Raw genomic sequence first — 21,426 nt, forward strand, 5'->3', positions numbered from 1 at the left:
ACCTTTTTAAAATACTTGTCGAATAGTCGCTAGTACTTCATTGTATGCGGTGCAGTTGGCCATTGCCCAATCAATGTTGAGCTTATAGGGTAAACGTAGGTAACGGAGTCCCTTTAAGTAGGGGTGTACTTGGCGTAGGAATGCTCACCCGCTCAAGAGAAGGAGGGCCGGCGCCTATGTATGTTAACTAAACAGCATTTCCACCTACATAAAGGGGTTTTCCGCCTAACTATTGATGACCTGAGGTATCTTTACATGGAGTGGTTATCAGCCAAATAATCGCTGGAAATGGGTAATTTGGGTGATAGTCCCGTTAACACACGGCCACCAACAGGACACGGAGCGGGAAATCGCTAACTCATCGGAGTTGTTTGGTTTTTTGCTCGCCTAAAAAACCAAGCAACTATTGGCTTGTGTAAGCAGGCAGTCATCTATGTGTCAGCAGATGCCTGTCTGCAGTGAATGGAGGCGGGTGGTCTGAAGAGATCCCAGGCCCGCTCCATCTCCATTCTGTGAACGACAGTCGTCCCGTGTAAAGGTACCTTTATCCTCAGGATAGGTCATCAACTGTTGATCCTTGTGGGTCCGCCCCCTGGCTTTCCCAAAGATCAGGTGTTTGCCGGACCTGGAAGATAGCTCTGTTCACATGTTGATTTTAAGGGGAGCTGTGCCTGCATTACCAACCTGGACCACTGCACTCCAGACAGAGCTGTCTGCACGGACAGTGGGCCCAATATCAGCCGATTTGTTGGGGATCCCAAGTGGCAGACCTCCGCCAATTAACGATTGCTGAACTATCCATACTAAAATCCACGCTTGATGCATACTTGTTTTGGCAATCCGCAGTGTGTGAGCATATGCTTAGAATCCTGTTGTCAGATTGTTAATCTTCAGTTATTATCTGGAAGATTTGGGGACAATATATTCGCCATTACAGTCCCGCTGTTACTCAGATACCTGATTGACCAGTCGGCCCAACTGAATAAGTGCATTTCCACAACTGTGTGCGGTGTCATCCCCTATAGAAGTATAGAGGACACCGGTGACCTCCTGAGGTCGGCATCTCCTGGGAAGGTGACATTGTAGACATATGAATCACTCCTGAATACAAAGTAACGCTTGTCTGTACTCTGAGCCCCAGCCGGGGGCGTCTGTCGTTACTCTCTATTGTCCTTAACAGCGCTGTGTACAGGGGACCTGCTCCGAGCCTTCCACGCCGTCTTCCGGAACTCTCCTGTCAACTCCAAAAACCAAATAGTTAAGGTGAGTCCTGCAATGTCTCCACTGCTCCAACAGCCATCAGTCCATCTGTTTTGGTTTGATCACTATTGCCGCAGCTGATGTCACCCAGCTTTTCCTGCATGGTGGCAGGTAGGATGTCCCACTCTTTTTGGACTCAAGTGACCGGTATCCATGAATATACTGATCGGTTCAGCCAATCAATGCAGCACTGGATGAACTAATCGCAGCCATCGCATTGGTTCATCGAGCGCTGCATGGGGGTGGGATTTATGAATCCTGCAACCAGGAAGAACAGCGAGGGGACCGGACCAAGCCTGCTGGGTAATCCTTCCCCCCCCTTATGGAGTGCAGCTAGGACTTATTTTCTAATGTTAAAGTCGCATTGCAGTCGCATCGCTTAACGAGAGAGCTCCAATAAACTTAAGGGGGTATTCTGGGCTTTTAAGGGGGTATTCTGGGCTTTTAACTCCTTGTAGTATTGATGACCTATCAGGATAGGTCAACAGTAGTTGATCAGCGTGGGTCCACAGCTGATCTCAGCTTCTGCACTCACTCCAGCGGGCTGGACGTTGGGAGCTCCATTGCCATTGGGTATAGCTCCCATGAGTTTGATTGATAGGTCATCAAAATCCCGGAATACACCTTTTATTGCTACATTCTTTCCTTTAAGATGCCTGTACCTGAGTGTATGTTTAAGACTGGTTTACAACCTCTGAAGTGTGTTTCTGTTCACTGACAGCAAGCAAAGATCTTAGGACAAAGGTGATTAGTAAGGTCTATTGACATCACACTTTGTTCCCTGATGCGTACCACTTTATATACTGACATGTCGCTGATGAGACTTGCAGGTTGTAACATGAACAACGTGGTGACTTCTTACTGTCCTTACTGAGGTGTGCCGCTTTCTGTCCGCAGGAACGTACCCAGGCAATCGTACTGAAGGTCCTGACATCGTTTAAAAGCAACGAGATTGAGCAAGCGGTAAAAACACTGGATCGAAGTGGGATCGACCTGCTAATGAAATATATCTACAAGGGGTTTGAAAAGCCCACAGAGAACAGCAGTGCTATATTGCTACAGTGGCACGAAAAGGTATGACACCGAGAAATGCATAGCAAAGAAACCTCACTACTTGTCAAATAGCAAAGCCTAGTCCTTGTCATTGGGGGAACATTTCGCATGCTGCAGATGGGTTACACTCCCCCAGAAGCATTAATGGGGGAAAGACCAATTGTGTCTACATGTGGTGCTTAATGTAGTTTACTATATTGGGCTGTGACGTTTGGCCCAGTATCGCGCTTGGGAACGTGCAATTTTCAAGTGGATGGAAGGCATTTTTGTGCCTTATTGGCAGATGTTTCCCATTGTTTTCTATAGGAAACCTCGCACTGCATTTTGCGCACCTTGCACACCATGCAGTGTTTTTCCCGGGCTTATTAAAAACAATGGGCGAGGTGTTCCGAGAGAACATCCAAAGATAGGACATGCCGGTGCAGGAAAAAAAATGCTCATATATATTTTTGCATCTCGCAACGCACAAATCTCGCACGTATTTCTCGGCCGTGTGAAAGCAGCCTTAGGTCAGTTTCACACAGGTGAGAAAATTACGTGATTTTCATGTGGTGCGAGAATGAAAGGAAACACAGAAATATGAAACCAATGATTTTCAATGGTTTCCTTTACATTTGCGACGTTTTCACTGAAGTGATGTGAGAAAAAAATATTGCGATATGTTGTATCTTTTTGCGATATCGCCTATTGTCTTCATTAGGGCCGGCGGCAGCAGCTCCGGCCCCACTGAAAGCAATGGGAGATCTCTGCGATCCCTTGGGCCGTGGAGATGAAGGGGTTGCCAGTAGTGATGTGTGGCAGCTTTCACATGAAAACTCCTCGCATCCATGGGGCTCACATGGTGGAAAGTGCGATATCAGGCCGTGAATCACTGCCCGATGTCGCCCTCGCCCGTGTGAAACTACCCTTAGTGTTTAATGGTAAGTTGCGAAACTAAATTTCTCTCCCCTTAACATTTGACATGAATGTTAGTTTCACACGGGCGATTGCGATTCTGCCATGTGAAAATCACGGCAAAATCGCATCTTTGATCACTGCGATTTTTGTGCATCAGCCATGCTTTATTTTTTTAAGAATAATTTCGCATCGCTGCTGCCCGCGATAAAACCACAGAATTTTTTTATTGCAGAAGTCAATGGAACTTTTAATGTTAAAATTCGCAACATGTTAGTTATATTGCGATGCAATACAATGCAGGCTCCGTAGGGATACATGGGAGATAGAAAATCGCACATCGCAGAAAGATAAAGCACGCAATTTTTTTCTTATTTTTTTTCTTAAACTATCAACATCGCTGGTGGGAAGGAAACCATTGTATAAAGCATTGGTTTCCTAAACTGCTTTTTTACTGACTATCGCATCAGGTGAAAATCATGCGACTTTTCTCGCCCGTCTGAAATCACCCTAAGACTCATCTGTACATCTGAAATCTGGCGTATCAGCGTGTTGGGGGTATTGGCACTTCCGGATGGTATATTGAGCCCCAGTCTCCCCGGAGACGGCTCTTCCTTCACATTGAAGGCCTCATCCACATGAGGGGTGCGAGCAGAACCACCTTATAACTCTGCAGCGTTGATCTGTGTATGATTACGGAAGCTTAGCCAGTTCATTGCCCCCCGGCCTGCTTACCATTAGCCAAAGCTCCCTGATTAATCGGCTTATTTTTGTTTTACATCCCTTGTCTGTAATAATTTGTGATTAGGAAGTAAAGAGCAGCGGACGTAATTCCAAGAATGTAATAGAGCGAAACTCACGCGGTCCTCCTGCTGCGTCATCATAGGGGGTGTCATTATACTGCTTACATGAAGGGGTGAGGCCGTATTCGCACCTGGTGCTCTGGCCACATTAGTGGTATAAACAAAAAAACGTGCGATCACCGTAAATGCACATGCTGTATTTTCCGTCCATGTTCTATCCATGTATTGCATGATCCATTATAGCCGTCAATGCATGTTCTATTCTTCGATACGGGCAAGAATAGGACGTGCAATGTCCAGGGGTTTCCGTGCGATGTCCGATGCGAGTTGCGCCAGACATTCTTGGGGCATGACTTGTATACGGCTGTCCGAGTTTGGCCGTACTCACCTGGGGATGCTTCTATTCTGCTTCCTCCACGGACACCCGAGCAGCATAATGTGATCTATATGATTCTGTAATGATCGGCAGAGGGAGTGTTGCTGTATACACAGGACGGGGCAGATCGTGATCCCACCCCATGCTGGCGGTGACAATCCCTTACACATCTGCATTGAGGGACTTAAGCAAATGCCGTTTTTTGTCCACCGATCGTCTTATGTGGGCGTTATGGTTTCTGTAAGTAAAGTTATTTTTTGTAAAAGGAAAACTAATGCAGTTTCCAATATGGTCTCTGAATCAATTCTTTAGTTTTCAAAATCTCTGCTTGCTGTCGTTCGGTCAGAGCTTTTGTTGCTTCTGCTCATGTGACGATCACACACGGGTATGGCTCGCTACAGTAGTCAGGGCTGTGTCTTGTTGATGAGCTGGAAGTAAATAATGAAACTTCGTATTGACTGACAGCAAGCAGAGATATAGCAAGCTATGAGGCATTAATACAGAAAGTATACAGGAAATTTGTAGAACTTTTCATTATAGAAGAAACTTCAGTATTGCGGATATCTAAGGGATTCTCTGTGCCAGTATAGGGTGGGATCATGTCCCGTCTTGTATATACGGAAACGCTCCTTCTGCCGGCTATTACAGGATCATACAGATAATAATCTTTATTTGTATAGCGCCAACTTATTCCGCAGCGCTTTCAGATCACGCTATGCTGCTACATATGGAGGAAGGATCTCTGGGTTTGTGTAACGTTTCATTAAAGGGGTTGTCCAGGGTTAGAAAAACATGGCTGCTTTCTTCCAAGCACAGTACCACCCTTGTCAATAGGCTTGTACAGTATGTGGTATTACAGCTCTGCTCCAAGTAAATGGGACCTGAGTTGCAATACCAGACACAATATGTGGACAAGGAGGGCGCTGAGTTTGGAAGACAGCAGCCATGTTTTCTCACCCTGGCCAACCCCTTTAAAATGATCCTCCAGTCCCTGATAAACCAAGATGGCCACACAGCTTCTCTGACTCCCTGGTGCGCACTGTGCATGGCTAATCCCACAGCATGCAGGGTCCTTTTACAATACCCGAATTCTCGGCCCAATGTAACGAGCACCGATCAACACGTAGGTTGATCCAGAGGTAGTTTAATTTTCTTCTACACCAGCTGAGAATCTGCTTCTGGAGAATAATAATAATCTTTATTTGTATAGCGCCAACATATTCCGCAGCGCTTACATAGACACGGGGGATACAGAAAGACAATACAAACATTACAGAACCACGGTTACATATAGTAATCAGTTGGTGGAAACAATAGGGGTGCGGGTCCTGCTCCAACGAGCTTACATACTACAAGTAATGGGGTGATACAGAAGGTAAAGGGGCTGGAGATGTGCACGGTATGGCGAGGTGGAGAGTGAGGGGTGATATACACATAGATAGTGGTCAGACATTGAGCCGTGTGACGGCAGAAACAGTATGACTGCAGGAGCGGTGTGACTGCGGGGGGGCAGTTGATGATGGCTAGCAGGGATTGCAGTCAGTAGGTCAGGGAGCATGTTATCATGCCGCATCCAGAGAGGTTTGGTTTAGGAGGTATGGTATGCCTCCCTGAAGAGGTGCGTTTTGAGAGCACGCCTGAAGTTTTATAAGTCATGGATTGTCCGGATAGCCTTTGGTAGTGCGTTCCAGAGGACCGGTGCTGCTCTGGAGAAGTCTTGGAGGCGGGCATGAAAGGTTTGAATTAAAGGGGCGCTCAGTCTGGTTTCATTAACAGAGCGGAGGGCGTGGGCTGGGTGATGGATTGAGATGAGGGAGGCAATGTAGGGCGGAGAAGAATTATGCTAGTACCATTGGTCGTCCGGTCAGCCGAGTGTTATGTTTGCTAAAAGTCAGCGCTCAGCTGACAAACGAGTGTTCGCTGGTTTGTCGGATGATCACTAGTCCTTTCACACGGCCCAGTTGTCTAATAAACCTTAGGAGGAACGTTTGGGCCTGATAGTTGGGCCATGTAAAAGACCTTTAGACTACCAGCGTACAGTCAGGTAGTCCGAGAGGTGGTGCAGCCATCTTGGTTTGTCCAGGGTTGGTGGGTCACTTTAAGCTTTGAGCATTCCTTGTTGACCAACTTCCTTCCAAGATTGAGTGTGATGAGTATTACGCTCTCGGTGTGTTATAACCGTCTTTCTTTTCTCCCCCTCCCAACAGGCATTTGTAATAGGAGGCCTTGGCTCCATAGTCCGAGTTCTGACCTCACGGAAAACTGTGTAAAAGACTGTATTAGCTGAATCGAGAAATTTATGTTCCGGGGCTCCAGCGCAGTGAAGGAAGAGTGGATGCAGAGGCCCATCTGTCTGCAGAGTGCTATATATTAAACTGTTTTGGAAAATTCAATTGGGAATGCTTCTTATTACTGACTGTGGACGAGACATGAATGTATGTTTGTTTAATGGGGTATATTTTGTTCCAAGCACCAGTCCTCCTTAGCAAGGCAATGCAATGTCAGCTGACAAAGGTGAGGAATCTTTAAGATGGGCAAGCAGCAAAATTGACCGAAACATCTCCAAATCCGGCCAAGCCAAGAGGTGCAGCCTACATAGTGCGTCTGCACCGCCTCCCAAATTATCAGTGTATTCCTTTCTATGTGCCCTCCTATACAACAACTAGAATTGCCATGATTAATCGCCAGGAAGATTAGCGTCAGAACGGACCGATTCCAGGGTCATAGGACTGGTGGCTTTTTATTTGTTAACTTGTACATACAGGATTTTAGGAGTTCCTTGAGTTTGGTCTTACTTGAAATAACGGGTTTAACCCTTTTCTCTGCCACGGAGGCCGGCAGTGCAGCGTTCTTCCATCGGAGGTGCTAGCCTCTGTGGCATAGAAAAGGGATGAAGCCTGGTAGTGATTGGGGGAAATACGATATGTGTTTGTGATGTTTCTAAGTTAAACCTGCAGTATCGCTGGGGGCGGTTTGGTATTCTTTGTCCCGACTGTGAGTGTTTTGGAGAAAGACGACCACTCTCCTACAGTGCCCACTGCTCTACTGATACCTGTAAACTTTATTAAACTTTACAGCTTCCATGAGTGAAGTGATGGAATAATTTTGTTTTATCTTTGTGTTAATTGGTTGATACTTTGTAACTTTTTTTTTTTGCGCCTTTAGAAGCAACATTGCATGATTCACCCCTGAACACTGAATATTTATTTTGTTTTACCTAGTAACGTACATTGACGCGGGTAGGAAATACCCTGCTGGGGTCAATGTGCTGTGCTTGGGAGCCGGCGAAGGAGGCGATAGGAGGTGGCGGCTCATCCGGTAGGTTGTTCTGAGCCATTTTCACCTACATCCAACAACCTTTCCCATGGAACATGCAATGTTGCTTACAGTAGCAGGGGATTAGACTTTGGGATATTCCTGAAGAGCAGTGTTGTCTAATATGTGGTGTGTGCGCTAGTGACAACTGGGGGCCACAGGCTGCAGTGGGGCCAACACCATCCATTGGACAGACCTGCTTTCTACAATACTGAATGTGGGTTTATTGTCCAGAGAAGGATTATCTGTAAAGTGCCTGCTACATCAATAAATCTCTTGGATCACTGACTGCAAATGGTTTTGTTTATAATCAGCATGAAGGTTTGATCTGCCGTTCCCCTCCGCCTGGTCACGTTCCCCCAACCTAAGATCGTCGGAGAAACGCTGTGACCGTATGTGAATGCTCCATGCAATGTGTTCTGTATGTCCCAATACATGGAAATATGCCGATTCTCTCTGAAATGTATAGCAGCTTAGCACCCATTTGCCTGTAGAACAGGATACTGTTACCATATGTTTGGCTACTAGGAGTATCCCAACATATAGGAGGTGATTTCCAAAGTGACTTAATTCAGTTTTCGCAAAACAGGATACTCTGTGGTGCAACTTTGGAATAAAGCATGATCTTTGCAGTGAATGTTTAGCAAGTATTTGAGTGATTTTTGGCTATTTCATGTTGCATTCAAGAGATGTCCTGAATCGTATAAGACCCGATATATCACTGGAGGGCAAGTTGACACGGCTCAGGCTCACGGATTTTGGCCATGTACTGTGAGCAGAGTCGCTAGAAAAATCCATAATGTTTGGACAGATCAGAGGCAAAAGAAGACCTGGAGCCAAAGAACACGATGGCTGATACTGTCAGAGCTGATACTGGCATGGATATCACACAACTGAGAGAAGCAGTGCAAAACTGAAAAACATGGAGGGAGCTCGCCTTTAGGGGCGTTGAGGGTCATGAACGACTAAACGGCCAACAAGAACAATACAGCAGGCATCAAGAAAGGGTGATTGTTATTTGTATAGTGAAAGGGACTTGTTATTTGCATACCTGACTTATTCCACAGCACTTTCAGGTAATTTATTTATTACCCCCCAGCAAGCTGGGTATTCATTTTACCAACCCCAGAAGGGTGGAAGGCTGAGTCAACCTTGAGCTGGCTACCCGAACCATGCAGGGATTGAACCCGCAACCTTCAGATCGTGAGCGAGACCTTAGGACTGCATTCTGCTGCCTTAACAACTCTGCGACACATGAAAAGTATATAATCATGCTTGCCTCACTTTCTTTGAAAAATGGATGCAAGTCACTTTGGAAATCACCCCTTCGGATCCATTTGGCCTAGCTAGAACCACACTGCATTATTGTACTGAGGGCCCTTTAACACTAAGCGGTTTGCTTATCATTTGTCATTCAGCTTCTGTAAGCATGAAAATGAAACAACGATTGGTCTGTGGAAACGGTTAGTTCGTTTATCAATGAATGACTCTTTATTGTGAATGGTAGCAATCTCCCATCCATTCACTGAGTGATCATCCTCCTAAGTGAAAGCACAGGAGCGATAATTGCTGGGACAATCGTCCCATGTAAAAGGGCCCTTAGTGCCAGTTTGGCTTAGAGATGAAGACCTGAGTAACCCAGTTACCAATGTAGAACCTTTCTAGTAAATCTAGCATAATGTAATATGTAGCAATGTTTTATAGCCCTGTGTGCCTACTATGAGCCCATTCAAAGGGGTTATTCAGGCACAATTAAAGTTTTTGTAAATCTGCTCAGCCTGTTTCATGGGTGCCCAGTGCCCTCTGCTCACTACTACCTGCTGCAGCAGCAATGATGTCTCCACAGTGGCACATGCGCTCTGCATCTAAATGCCACCTGAAGTGAGCTGGTGATTGGCTGTGGAGGTCACACTCCCTCTGGTTCTTTGTGATGAATGTTTACTGTTTTTTTGTTTTTTTCTTCCCCAGCAAACTGCGCAAATTTACAAAAAATGTATTTTATCTGGATAAAGCTGCGTTCACATGTGGAAAAATCCACAGCAAATCTGTCAATCTACACCCTTTGATAAGGATTGTCATGGATCCACAGCAGATTTCACTCCTTCAATTCAATTTAAATTGCAGGGGTGAAATCTGTGGATCCGCGCCAAAATCCAAATTGAATGGTGGATTTTTAAATCTACTCCCGTATGTGTGAATACATCCTGAAGTGGCATTTATATTCTATTCAGTCTTCGTTAACTATTGTTCCTCGGGGTAACGGGCTACAAACCAGCCCCAGGTACAGTCCGGGCCTGCAGCTTAGCCGGTAGAGATGGCCAAGTAACACATGACTGCAGTATCGGATTAAAAAGGGATTTTTTTGGAGCCTGTAACCATGGTGACACATTGGTCTGTATAACACTTTTATACACAAAACTACATTTTGAATGAAGACTAATTACCAAGTAATGTTGCATCATTTTCGAGGCGTTGGAGCAGCAAACTGTTACAACAGAATACATATTCTTGGATTTATATGATACATTTTCAGGGCTGAGCATTATCTTCTTCCGCTCCCGCTGTTAATTCTGCTGATTCTCTGTCATTCTTGTTTTGGTGATTTGCATCAGTTTAATGTAGGAACTTCTTTCACTGCCCACAACGGACGGATCGTGTTTGAACTGATCCCATTTGTCTGTCTGGATGATCTTGGTGACGGTGGAGACATGGTTTCCATTTCTTTTATTTAGCAGCTTTAAAAAATTGCAGTGTTTTTGCATCTTATTTTATTTACCTTAATGGAGAAAACGCAGCATTGAAAGCCAGGGTCACGCAACAAAATACTCCATGTGGTTTGGCAGTTTCATTGTGCTGCAACTTCCCCAAGAAACAGTCTGAACATAGCCAGTCATCCAAACGCCCAAAGATGGCCGAACAGTTCCCCTGACTACCTGAAGCACATTGTGCATAGTATGCATTGGTAGTCTAAGACACCATATGCGGCTCTGACTGGTCAAAGAAGCTGGTGTGGCCATCTTTGTTTCTCTTGGCCAGAGGGTCACTTTAATAATTGTCATTTTACCTCCTGAAGGAACTTTGGGAATGAAATTATGGTAAATGGCTGACACAATCAGAATTCCATTTTTTTTTTGTCAAACTTCTGTGCTGAATGATCTTAATATCCTTACATATGATTTACCTGCTTTCCTGCGCCAGACATAGTTAAATAGTAACTTTTTTCTCTCCCATGAATCAATAGTACGAGCGATAGGAAAACTTGTAATATTTTATTACAGAAAAATCCCTTTCTTCACTAAACATCCACATTTTTCCTTCTGCTGCCCTGAGCACTCTCTGAATTTACTGTTAAAAGCTGTGCACTGAGAGATCAGGTTACAGTTGTTCCCCATAGCAATCTATGGATAGGGAAGGAAAGAAAGGAAGGAGCTGCTGGATCAAAACGCACTGTGCCTCAGCATCTAGTAGGTGTTTTATCTCACCCCGGCTGTATAATGTTATCCACGCTGCTGCTTCTCTGTATAAGAGATGGAGAAGCTGGATGCCCTTTTCTCAATGGACAATGTATGGGAGATTACATTGCAACTAGTTTCCATCCCCTCTAGAGTTGAACTAAGGGAAAAGTGGCAATTAGAAATTAAAACTGCTGAAGGAGAATAACGTACAAATGCATGAATAATCAGAAGTGTTATTCCTCATCTACACACACAATGGCTTATCTGCAAATTCACCTAAAAGTTAAATTAGGGCCTTTTTACATGGGCCAATAAATCGTTCAGTGTAAATGTATTTCCCGACGGAACGCCAATGAGAATCTGTTCGTTTTGTGTTCATCGGTCAGATTCTGCAAGCAGAAAACTGAGCAAGGGATCGGTCCGTGTAAATAGGCATTTATAGGCTGAAACTATCCCTAGCCCGCTCCATCTCTATTCGTTAGCTATGCTCATTCTGTGATGATTTGTCTGGCATCTGCTCCCGACAGGTCATCCTATGTGAAAGGGCCCGAACATTTTAAATTATTCTGGCGGGCCGAAGTGAGCTCCCCCTACTGGTGACTGCAGGCAGCCAGAATCTGTTCACGAACTGTGTAAGGATATAAAAGGGATTTAGCATTCTGAAACTATTAAAATCTGTTCTAATATTAATCTGCACAGACTTTAGAACCAGATTACACAAATGAGGTGATGGAGTAGACCAATCCACAGAGACATTTGCCTATTCTAGGTTATAAATCTTGGAATCCATGGATTACTCGCACTTGTGTGGATTATCTGTTTATATAAACACTCTTCATTGTGATGGTTTCAATAATCCATTGTTGATTTGCCAGTGCTCTCATTTAGATGTGTTCACATGTCGCTGATTTGCAGGGGGTTTAATGCAGCTGAAAAAAATCTACAGCAAATCTGCAACAGATTTCCCCCCTTCGGTTGATATATAAAATCCACAGCTGATCGGCTACCTGTGAACGGCCCATTTAAACACTCCATTTTAACACTCCATTTTAAGGACTAATTTTTTTAATGGTGTCACCTAATAACTGCAATGAAGATGATGCAGAACTCAATACCAGCACATCAAAAGCTACAACTGCTGGGGACAGACAGCTACTAGTCTCCAAGTGAAACTTGCGAGCCAAACGTACCGAATCATCAAATACAGCAGGTGAGAAAAGTTTGAAGATTGTGAGTTTGAATCTTAGGCCGACTTCACATGGGTGAGTGCAATATTGGGCTGGTGATGGGGCCCGATTTCACGCTCGCCAATGTGCTTTTTACCTTCGGATGTGGGGAAACATTGCTCGGTTGCAGAAGAAAGATGATCTGGCCAGGATGGAGAAGACCCGCACCGCATCCGGACAGGTAAGAAAATGTCCATGGGTGCGGGCACGGATGGATTCCGCGCATGCCGTAAACATGAGGGGTGCTATTACCTGAATACCCTGAACGCTCATGTAGTAGCTCTTATTACAGAGGCTGCACCTTCCACTTCAGCCCAGAAATTGTCGGAAAAAGCGAATGTTTGTGTAATAGTAGCTTTACCTTAATACTACTGCCTACAGAATGGATTGTTACTTTGTTCTTATGTAACCTCTATTAAAGGTGCTGTCCGAGATTAACAAGGTCTGCCTTTTCCTTGGTTCCGCATTGATAGGTCTTTTCTGTGTGATGGAGCTTAGCACTTGGTTCTTGGCAGATCTGTGCCTTGTAGCTCTTTTGCATCCCTGTGTGACTTATAGCTCCTACTTATACACTGTACACCTGGCATGCAGAGTAGACTATATAACAAAGGTGGGGTCAGAAAATGGGTGATAAAATTCATAGACTATAATGCAATCTGCTTGCATCACAGTTTCATATCTGGGTGGAGCTGTGTGTTAAACCATTCCAAAACCAATGTAAATAAACCCAGCATGAATATATTGGGCACAGCATGTTCCCAGCCGTCTTCTGCTAGAACTACAGCAATTCTGTATTGTGTGTCTTATACACTCATTGCAAAAAAAACAACAACTAATCTTTCCCCTAGAAGGAGTTTTCAGAATGGAATGAAACTTTCTCTGTGATTACGGTGGTCAGATTCGGTATTACAGGCAAAGTTCCAACTGAAGTGAGTGGGAATTTATGCAAATCCAAGGAAATAGGACGCTCGGTAAACTTGAAAAAGTGACCTGCGTTATTGGGGTATTGTGCCATAAAATACAGGAATACAGAGTACGCGTTTCAGACCCTTGAATGGGGCCTTGTTCACCTCACTGTTCATTCCATACACTTCCGTTAAGGCCCCCTGTCCAGGCCGTGTGAATCTTTCAATAGCGTTGCTTTGGGAAGCGCCAGCACCTGTCCACGAGTAGAGACTCACTGCGATTCTCTGCTCGCGGACGGCAATTCACAGCGGTCAGCCTGACTGAGATTAGTCTGCGGCTCCTGCTCCCGGGCGGCAGAGATCCGTCACAGGATACCGCAACGCCCGTGGACAGGGGGCCTTAATAGACTATACGGCCGCCTGCACACGGGCGGAAATCCCGCCGCGGGATTTCCGCCGCTCAAAGCCTGCATAGGAGTGTATTACAATACGCACTCCTATGCAGACGGGCGCGGCAAACAAACTGCGGCATGTCCTATTTTTGTGCGGGGCTCGCAGAGCCTCGCACAGATACGTCACTCACCCGGCCGCCGGCTCCGGTCTGTGCATGCGCCGGCTGCCTGGCAGCCGACACATGAAAGAGGCGGGGCCGCCGGGCGCGGGTGAGTACGCGCTCGTCTCTGCAGGCGCTCAAGTCGGGTCCCGCGGTGAGAATTCTCGCTGCCGGATCCGAGCCGCTCGTCTGCAGGCGGCTAAGATTAAAAACAAGCGCCTGATTTTTTTTTTTAACCCTATGAGCCTTTAACCCTATCATCTCCTTGGATTTGCTTTTATGAAGCCGCTGTGACTGGGCGGTATGATCGGTCAAAGAGAAATGGTTCTGCAGGAGCGGACAGGTGCAAAATCCCAGTTAAGCTGAGCTCTCTTTCTCTTGAATCTTAGCCTGTAATACGAAGGCAGGCCACTATAGTGGGACTGGAGCTGTGTGTTTCCTGCAGAAATATGCTTCACACATGACAGCACCGGCTTTACCAACAGTTAATCCACAGAGATCCAAAGCGATCAACCACCCCCAATCTACTATTGCTGGCCTATCCTGAGGATTGGCCAGCGATAGTTTAAAGCTGGACAACCTCTTTAAACATTGTTAAAATTTTGTTCTAGTAAAACAATTTAAAAGGCGTGTCTGGCTACTGGAAAACATAGGTGCTTTAGGGCCCAGTGCTAAAATAAAAGAGGAGCAGTACTTACCTGTTCCCTATAACTGTGATCCAGCACTGTAGCCCCACTGATGGTGTTTAATGGTGCTCAGGATGCGAGTGCCGATGTCAGGAGAACGAGCGGTAATATTGCAGCCTTTGTTTAGCTTCAGCGGTCGCATAACTTTCAGAGATCACATCTCTCACAACAAACACCGGGACCACAGCAAGGCTGCAGCACGAGGAAACAGGTAAGTACCGCTCCCCTTCTTGTTTTAGCACAGGGGGCATAAAAGGACCATGTAATCCAGCAACCAGACCACCCTTTTAACTTGTGTTATTGGAAGGAGAATGCATAATAGTTGAGATGTATCAAAATGGTGCAAAGTAAAAGTGGTGGTAGTCGCCAATGGCTACCTATCATTTTTTCAGAGCTGTTTTGCTGCCATGAGCAATTCCTCCACTTTTGCTACATCTCTCCGAGTGCTGGAGATGAGCCGTGGTGGTCCGCACGTCATAGTCACAGCAGCCGTTGATCAGTAGTGTGCCACCTCCTCCCACGCTCTGTAGATACTCGGGTACCTTCTCACCTTACTGCTGTGACTCAGAGCTTCTAGCTGTAGAACAACTTACAAGCCTTCGGTTTCTGTTCCCACCCTCGATTACTCCCATCATTTCATGGGCGGAGGTCACAGACTGTCTAAATCATCTTCACCACATGCAGAGATGAATGCGGTGACACAATCTGAAACATTAGAGCTTTCTAAATGACAAATCGCACACGTGGGAACCCAAACCAGCAGTCATTTAATCCATATTGCACTGCAAATTAAATAAGCCAACTAGTAGCCTATGTACATTGTCCACGGCCTATATACAGAGGAGACAGTACAAAAAAAAAAAGCATTAAAGATACAGAATGTACAGCGCATCACATCCAACTTAAAGAAATGCAATCGTATTGGACAAGTATGAGGAAGAAAGGAATTGCTTACAGGCACAACCAGTAAGGGGGGAACCATTTAGTAATACTTGTACTTTCAGATCTAAATCTGGAGTCCATAATGTGGGTGAGATCTGTGATCACTCAATCAAATGATATAGCAGCAGTAGTGGTGCTGCCCCCTGCAGTAGGTGTATGGTATATCCAGTGTCACACAAAGACTGTACAGAATATTAAGGTCCTGTTACAGCCGATCGGCCCTATGGGGATGAATGATTGTAGTAGCAATCGGCCGACCCTATAAGCCAATTATCGGCCCATGAAAAAAAAAAAAAAAAAAAAAGCGCCAGTCGACTTCCATGTCAACGAAAGCTCATTCTATTGGGCCAAGAACGTGACCTGTATTACAGACCATTAGATACTTTGAACATCACATTTTGGGAGTTGCTCTTCTACATAATGTAATGTCACTTTGTTATACTCTCACCAGATCTAGAACCTCCAGGAGTCTTATGGTCCTTTTACATGGATTGAGTTCTCGGCCCCATGTAACAAGCGCTGACTGAGCCGAGTGCATGTGGATCGGCACTCATGTAACTTTCCATTACACACCAAGAATCTGCTTATGGGGATCATTCAGACGGGGTGATGTACATTTTTATGCTTGCCGAACCGGAATGACCATCCGATGAATGATTGTCTACCCATTGATTGGCTGATCATTAGTCCTATGTAGAGATGAGCGAGTACCAAAATGCTTCGGTGCTCGTTATTCAAGTTGAGCTTTTCGTAATATTCGAGAGCTCTATTCGAGTAACGAACCCATTGAAGTCAATGGGAGACCCAAGCATTTTTGCAATGGACCCGCCGGGTGCCGAGCTTTTTTTTTTTTTTCCCCCTTCTCTCTCTCTGGCCACATACTGCTGTGGACATGTGCACGCTGGCATTACGGGGAGGGGGTCGAACACGGCGTGGTACTCGCTCGAGTAAGGAGCACCATCGAGTATGCTAATACTCGAACGAGCATGTTCGCTCAACTCTAGTCCTATGCCATGGCCTGATTGTTGGGTTAACGAGTGTTCAGTGGAAACTTCAGGCCCAAAGGCATTCTGGAGGTCCCTTCCAAATCCACCATTCTATGATGTTCAAATACAGCAGATTTTCAGGATGGATTCCATATCGAAAATCTAAAAAGTCCATGAATAGGGCTCATAAATGCTACTGGGCTATAGCTATAGAATATGTGTTGATTTTTGTTATAACCAACATTTTTTCACTGAGCAGTAGCAGGTGGCAAACGAAGAAATGCCGACTACCCTGCTAACTGCCCTACGGCCCGATGTGGCTGCTTCCATCTCTGCTGAGGTTTCTCCTTTGGATACCATTATTATTAGCAGGACACCTGCAGGAGGGTGAAGGTCAGTAACAAAGGAACAAGCAGCACAGAGTATAGTTGTAAAAAGGTTTTCATTTACTACGTTGCCATATTGCCCTGCTGACAGTCTCCCTTAAAGAGCGCCTTCACATAGGAAGTAAATGCTGCAGACTATCTGCAGTCAAAATTCTGCAACATTCCCAATAAGAGCCAGGGGGACAAGATTTTAAAAAAGCCTCAGGCAGACGGGGCTGAAAAAAAAGTTACAAGAGGAAACTGCAGTGTGTTTGATGTATATTGTGGACTCCAAATCGGCAGCACGGCCATTTATGCTGCAAATTCCACATCCTTTATATATGAATCTGTGGAGAGTCAGCAGTAAATATGCCTCGTGTGAAGGTAGCCGAAGGGGTCAGCGGCTGACCACAGCAGAGGCCTGTGTTACCATCAGACTAATTTTCTAGACTTAAGTCTAGTTTAGACACAACGATTATTTCTCAAAAGATGTCTTTTGATCAACAATCGTTGTGTGCCTTTACAGCACAAGGTGATCGCTCAAACGTTGAGAGATCACCTTGCGCTCTGAGCGGGGTATGCAGAAGACAAGCGGGACCGCTTGTCCTCTGCATCCAGCTGTTCTCTGCTCGGAGCTCTAGGCTGGTATACAGATGAGCGCTCCGAGCGGAGTATGCAGAGCACAGCTGGACCACTGTATTCTTCATACCCTGGCTGTTCACGGAGCACTCAGCTGGTATACAGCTGTGCGCTCCAAGCAGGGTATGCAGAACACAGCTGGACCGCTGTGTTCTTCATACCCTGGCTGTTCATGGAGCACTCAGCTGGTATACAGCTGTGCGCTCCGAGCAGGGTATGCAGAACACAGCTGGACCGCTGTGTTCTTCATAACCCGCCTGTGTTCAGGGAGCGGGATACAGCTGAAACAATAGTATCAGCTGTATCCCGCTGTGAACTCCTGATAAGGCTGATCATTGTCTTTCAGCATGCTAAAAAAAGAGAACGATCAGCGACTGGTTAACGAAAAGTACACAATGTCAGTGCAGTCCCGGAGAAACAAAGATGGCCGCACCGCTTCTCTGACTACCTGATGCTCACTGTGCATAGTTTGCATCAGTAGTCTAAGAGCCAACATGCTGCTCTCACTGGCCAGCGCCTCATGTGGTCAATCCAAGCAGGTGCAGTGTCTTAGACTAATGATGTCTACTAGTGCACAGTGAGCAGAGGAGCGGCCATCTTTGTTTGTCGAGGGTCGCTTTATACTGTCAGGTAAGCAGTGTTTTCTCTTGATTAGTTTTAGATGAAACCATGCATTAACCAAAGCAGCAGGGAGGAGGAACAATCCCTTCATCCTCCTTCCTGTAAGATCCAAGATGTTTCGCTCCACAGTGAAGATATGTTTAGTGTTATCACAGTGATTGGGGAAAGTTATCTGTAAAAGTATTAGAACCAACATCAGGTAGCTGTTTGTCAGCTTTGCATAGAGGGGGCGACACTGAGCTCAAAGACGTACGGCTTTCTAGGATTTGATTTAGTATTTTAGTGTATAAATGCTGTCAGGACTCGTAGAGAAAACCTGAGAGTCCTCCTTGCTCCGCCCACATAGATTGACTGCTGCGGGAAAAAGCGGTAACCACAGGCTTTCTCTTGCGTTCCGGCACCATTTATACAGCTATTTCCATGAAAATACAGAGAAAACAATATATCCTCGTGCTCGCTCCTCCATCATATGCTGCCAGAGGCGCTTAAGAATCCAACGCTGATAAACACTAAATAGGTAATTTAATGCTAAGAGGATATATTTTGGGGTTTCCCAGCCACTTGTCATCAATATTTATTATTGCACAGTTTATACTGGTATTAGTTGGGTAAATTCAGACTTATTCCATATAAAGTAGTTTTGCCTTAACAGTTTGCTCTTTGTAATAGAGACAACCCTGACCACCATGTCTTCACCCAGGAAAATGACTAATGTCCTCATTAGAGAACTTCATAAAGGAAAAATGAAATATGCATCAAAAATTATATAATTTAATTAGAAAATAGGCCAATGACATTGTTCCTCATCTAGTGACCTATTTTTCATAAGATTGGGGATACCGGGTCTGGGAATGTGGTTCCTGGAACTAATCTGGTCAGTAAAGCAGAATACTGTGACACATCAAGGTGGTGAATGAATCTTACTGTTTAGGGCTTCTACCCACTAGTGGTTTTTTTTGTTTTTTTTTAACGCTGCGATATCGCTGTGTTTTTTTCAATGGGACTTTCTAACGCTAAAATCGCATCGCACAAAAATCGCAAAAGCACAAACTTGCGATTTTTGTGTGATGCGATTTTAACATTAGAAAGTCCCATAAAAAAAGCGATATCGCAGCATTAAAAAAAAAAAAAGCTAGTGGGTAAAAGCCCTAACTGATACTAGAATAAAAAATGAAGAGCGCCTGATGTGTGGGACTATTTGGCGGAAAGGTTATAAGGTATTCGGAGCTGCTCACCTGTAGCGCTTTGAGATTCTTGGCAGAGGAAATACAATCCAGCTAGTAGCTGCTTCTTCCCTTCTTTGACAGGTGGATTAAGGGAATGAAGCTACAGAACACAGCGCCAGGACTAGGACACAGCGGGGGAAGGAGAAGTCCTTTTATTCCATTGCACAGGTCAGAAGACCAGGCAAGGTCTTTTGGGCAACGTGTCTCTCCGCCATGGACCGGCAGCTTCGTCAGGACTTTACAATGCAAATTAGTGGAGGGACATTTAAACTCTGGTGGGCAGATGTGATGGGACAGCGGGTCATAGGTCAACCACGCTGCCCGCTGTCAATGTTTTATACACATATCAACGTATCATTTTTAGCGTAATCCGAAATTACTAATCCTAAATCAATTACAGAAATTAATGAAAAATAAAGGGACAAATATTAATAAAAAGGGAATTTTGTTACTTTTGCACATTCATAACAACTAAAATGAATCATCAGGCAGAAGTGTTCGTTATTCATTCCCTGCAATTCATTATGGAATCATATAGAACATTTTATGTATACTTTAATTGAAATATATATTTATGAAGACATTTAGGGACAAATGTATATTATATATTTAATATATGATCCTATAGTCATTATATATCATGAAATTCGTATGAATTTTGAAACATGAAATTCACCTTTTTCAGCTATTCCTTTTATTAACAGTATGAGCCCATAATGGACGTATTAAAAACAATTTATACAAATTGGTCAGTTTTAATAGGATATTGACTATAGTGATGGAGTGACATCTACTGGTCTGAAAAGGCTATTACATCTAATATAGAGTATGAATGGAATCGCACGTCTCTATGACTCCATAATAGATTGTAGGGAACGAATATCTTAATTTTTTTTTTACATTAATTAAAAAAATAACACTTCTGCCTGACGATTCATTTTATTTATGAATGTGCAAAAAGTAACAATTCTTATTAATATTTGTCCCTTTTTTCATTCATTTCCTAATTAATTTTAATTGCGGACAAGGCTAAAAAAAATGATAAGTTGATATTTGTCTATAAAACTTTGTCAGCAAGACAGCGGGCGGCCGTGGTTGACCTATGACCCGCTGTCCCATCACATCTGCCCACTAGAGTTTAAATGTCCCACCACTACTTTACATTGTAAAGGCCTGACAAAGCCGCCGGTCCATGGCAGAGAGACGCGCTGCTGCCTGATTCTAGCCTGGGCTTTTAACCTGTGAAATGGAATAAAAGCATTCATATTTACCCCGCTGCCTCCTGGTCTCGGCATGGTGTCCCGTAGCTTAAAGTCTTTTGAACTGATGACTTATGCTCTGGATGGGCCATCAGTAGTTGATGGGCACTGGTCTGCCATCAGATGCAGCGGGGCAGACATCATCATCAGCGGTCAGTACAGGAAATAGATGCAACATCCTAACAAGGAGTGAAGCAAGAAATGGAGGAGCAGCGGCGCTCTCACTAATTTCATTGGGGGTGAAGCCGCGCACTTCAACTTCCTCCTCTGAACACTGATGATGACATCTGACCTGCTGCACTGGACAGCGCGCCGGACAATCAGCTAATGGATTACCAAGCAATGGACCCCCAGACATTAACTACAAATCGCCTATCCAGAGGATAGGTCATCAGTTAAAAGGAGAGCAGGCAACCCCTTTAAGGCTGATAGTACACAAGCGCTAGTGCTTAATATCCCAATTACTTACTGCTGGCCTGTATTGGTAAGTATGTTAATGGCGTGTAATAGCGCCAATTGCTGGGCTGCGTTTGCAGAGGATAAGGGATAACATGCTGATCGGTGGGTGTCTCACCACTGAGACCCCCCTACAATCCCGAGAACAGGGGTTGCTTTGTCTCATTGATCAGTAAGGCAGTTTTCATACGGCCGAGAGAATCGCGTGAGATTTCTGCATTGTGAGACGCACAAATATGAACCCCATTCTTTTGAATAGGGTCAAACACATGAGCGATGTTTTCCTGTATGGCACCGTGATGCTATGCAGGAAAAATCCCGTAGAGTTTTCTATCTAGCTGCGAGATCCCAGCTACGGCCCCATTGAAAACAATGGGATAGCTCTGCGATCCTCTGCTGCGGCTGT

The 21,426-nt window shown here is 44.8% G+C and overlaps 1 protein-coding gene across 1 annotated transcript in view; it reads left to right on the plus strand.

Annotated features, from left to right (window-relative positions):
- ARPC5L (actin related protein 2/3 complex subunit 5 like) overlaps nucleotides 1-6,779 on the plus strand; it is a 51,414-nt gene extending 44,635 nt beyond the window's left edge. The window contains exons 2-4 of the mRNA XM_066580741.1: nucleotides 1,191-1,263; nucleotides 2,158-2,334; nucleotides 6,594-6,779. Of these exons, the coding sequence (XP_066436838.1) occupies nucleotides 1,191-1,263; nucleotides 2,158-2,334; nucleotides 6,594-6,656 (313 nt within the window). The 3' untranslated portion in view covers nucleotides 6,657-6,779. The remainder of the gene's footprint in view (nucleotides 1-1,190; nucleotides 1,264-2,157; nucleotides 2,335-6,593) is intronic.
- The last annotated feature ends 14,647 nt before the right edge of the window (nucleotides 6,780-21,426 follow it).

This window comes from Eleutherodactylus coqui, chromosome 10 (genome assembly GCF_035609145.1).
Source record: "Eleutherodactylus coqui strain aEleCoq1 chromosome 10, aEleCoq1.hap1, whole genome shotgun sequence".
Lineage (NCBI taxonomy): Eukaryota > Metazoa > Chordata > Amphibia > Anura > Eleutherodactylidae > Eleutherodactylus > Eleutherodactylus coqui.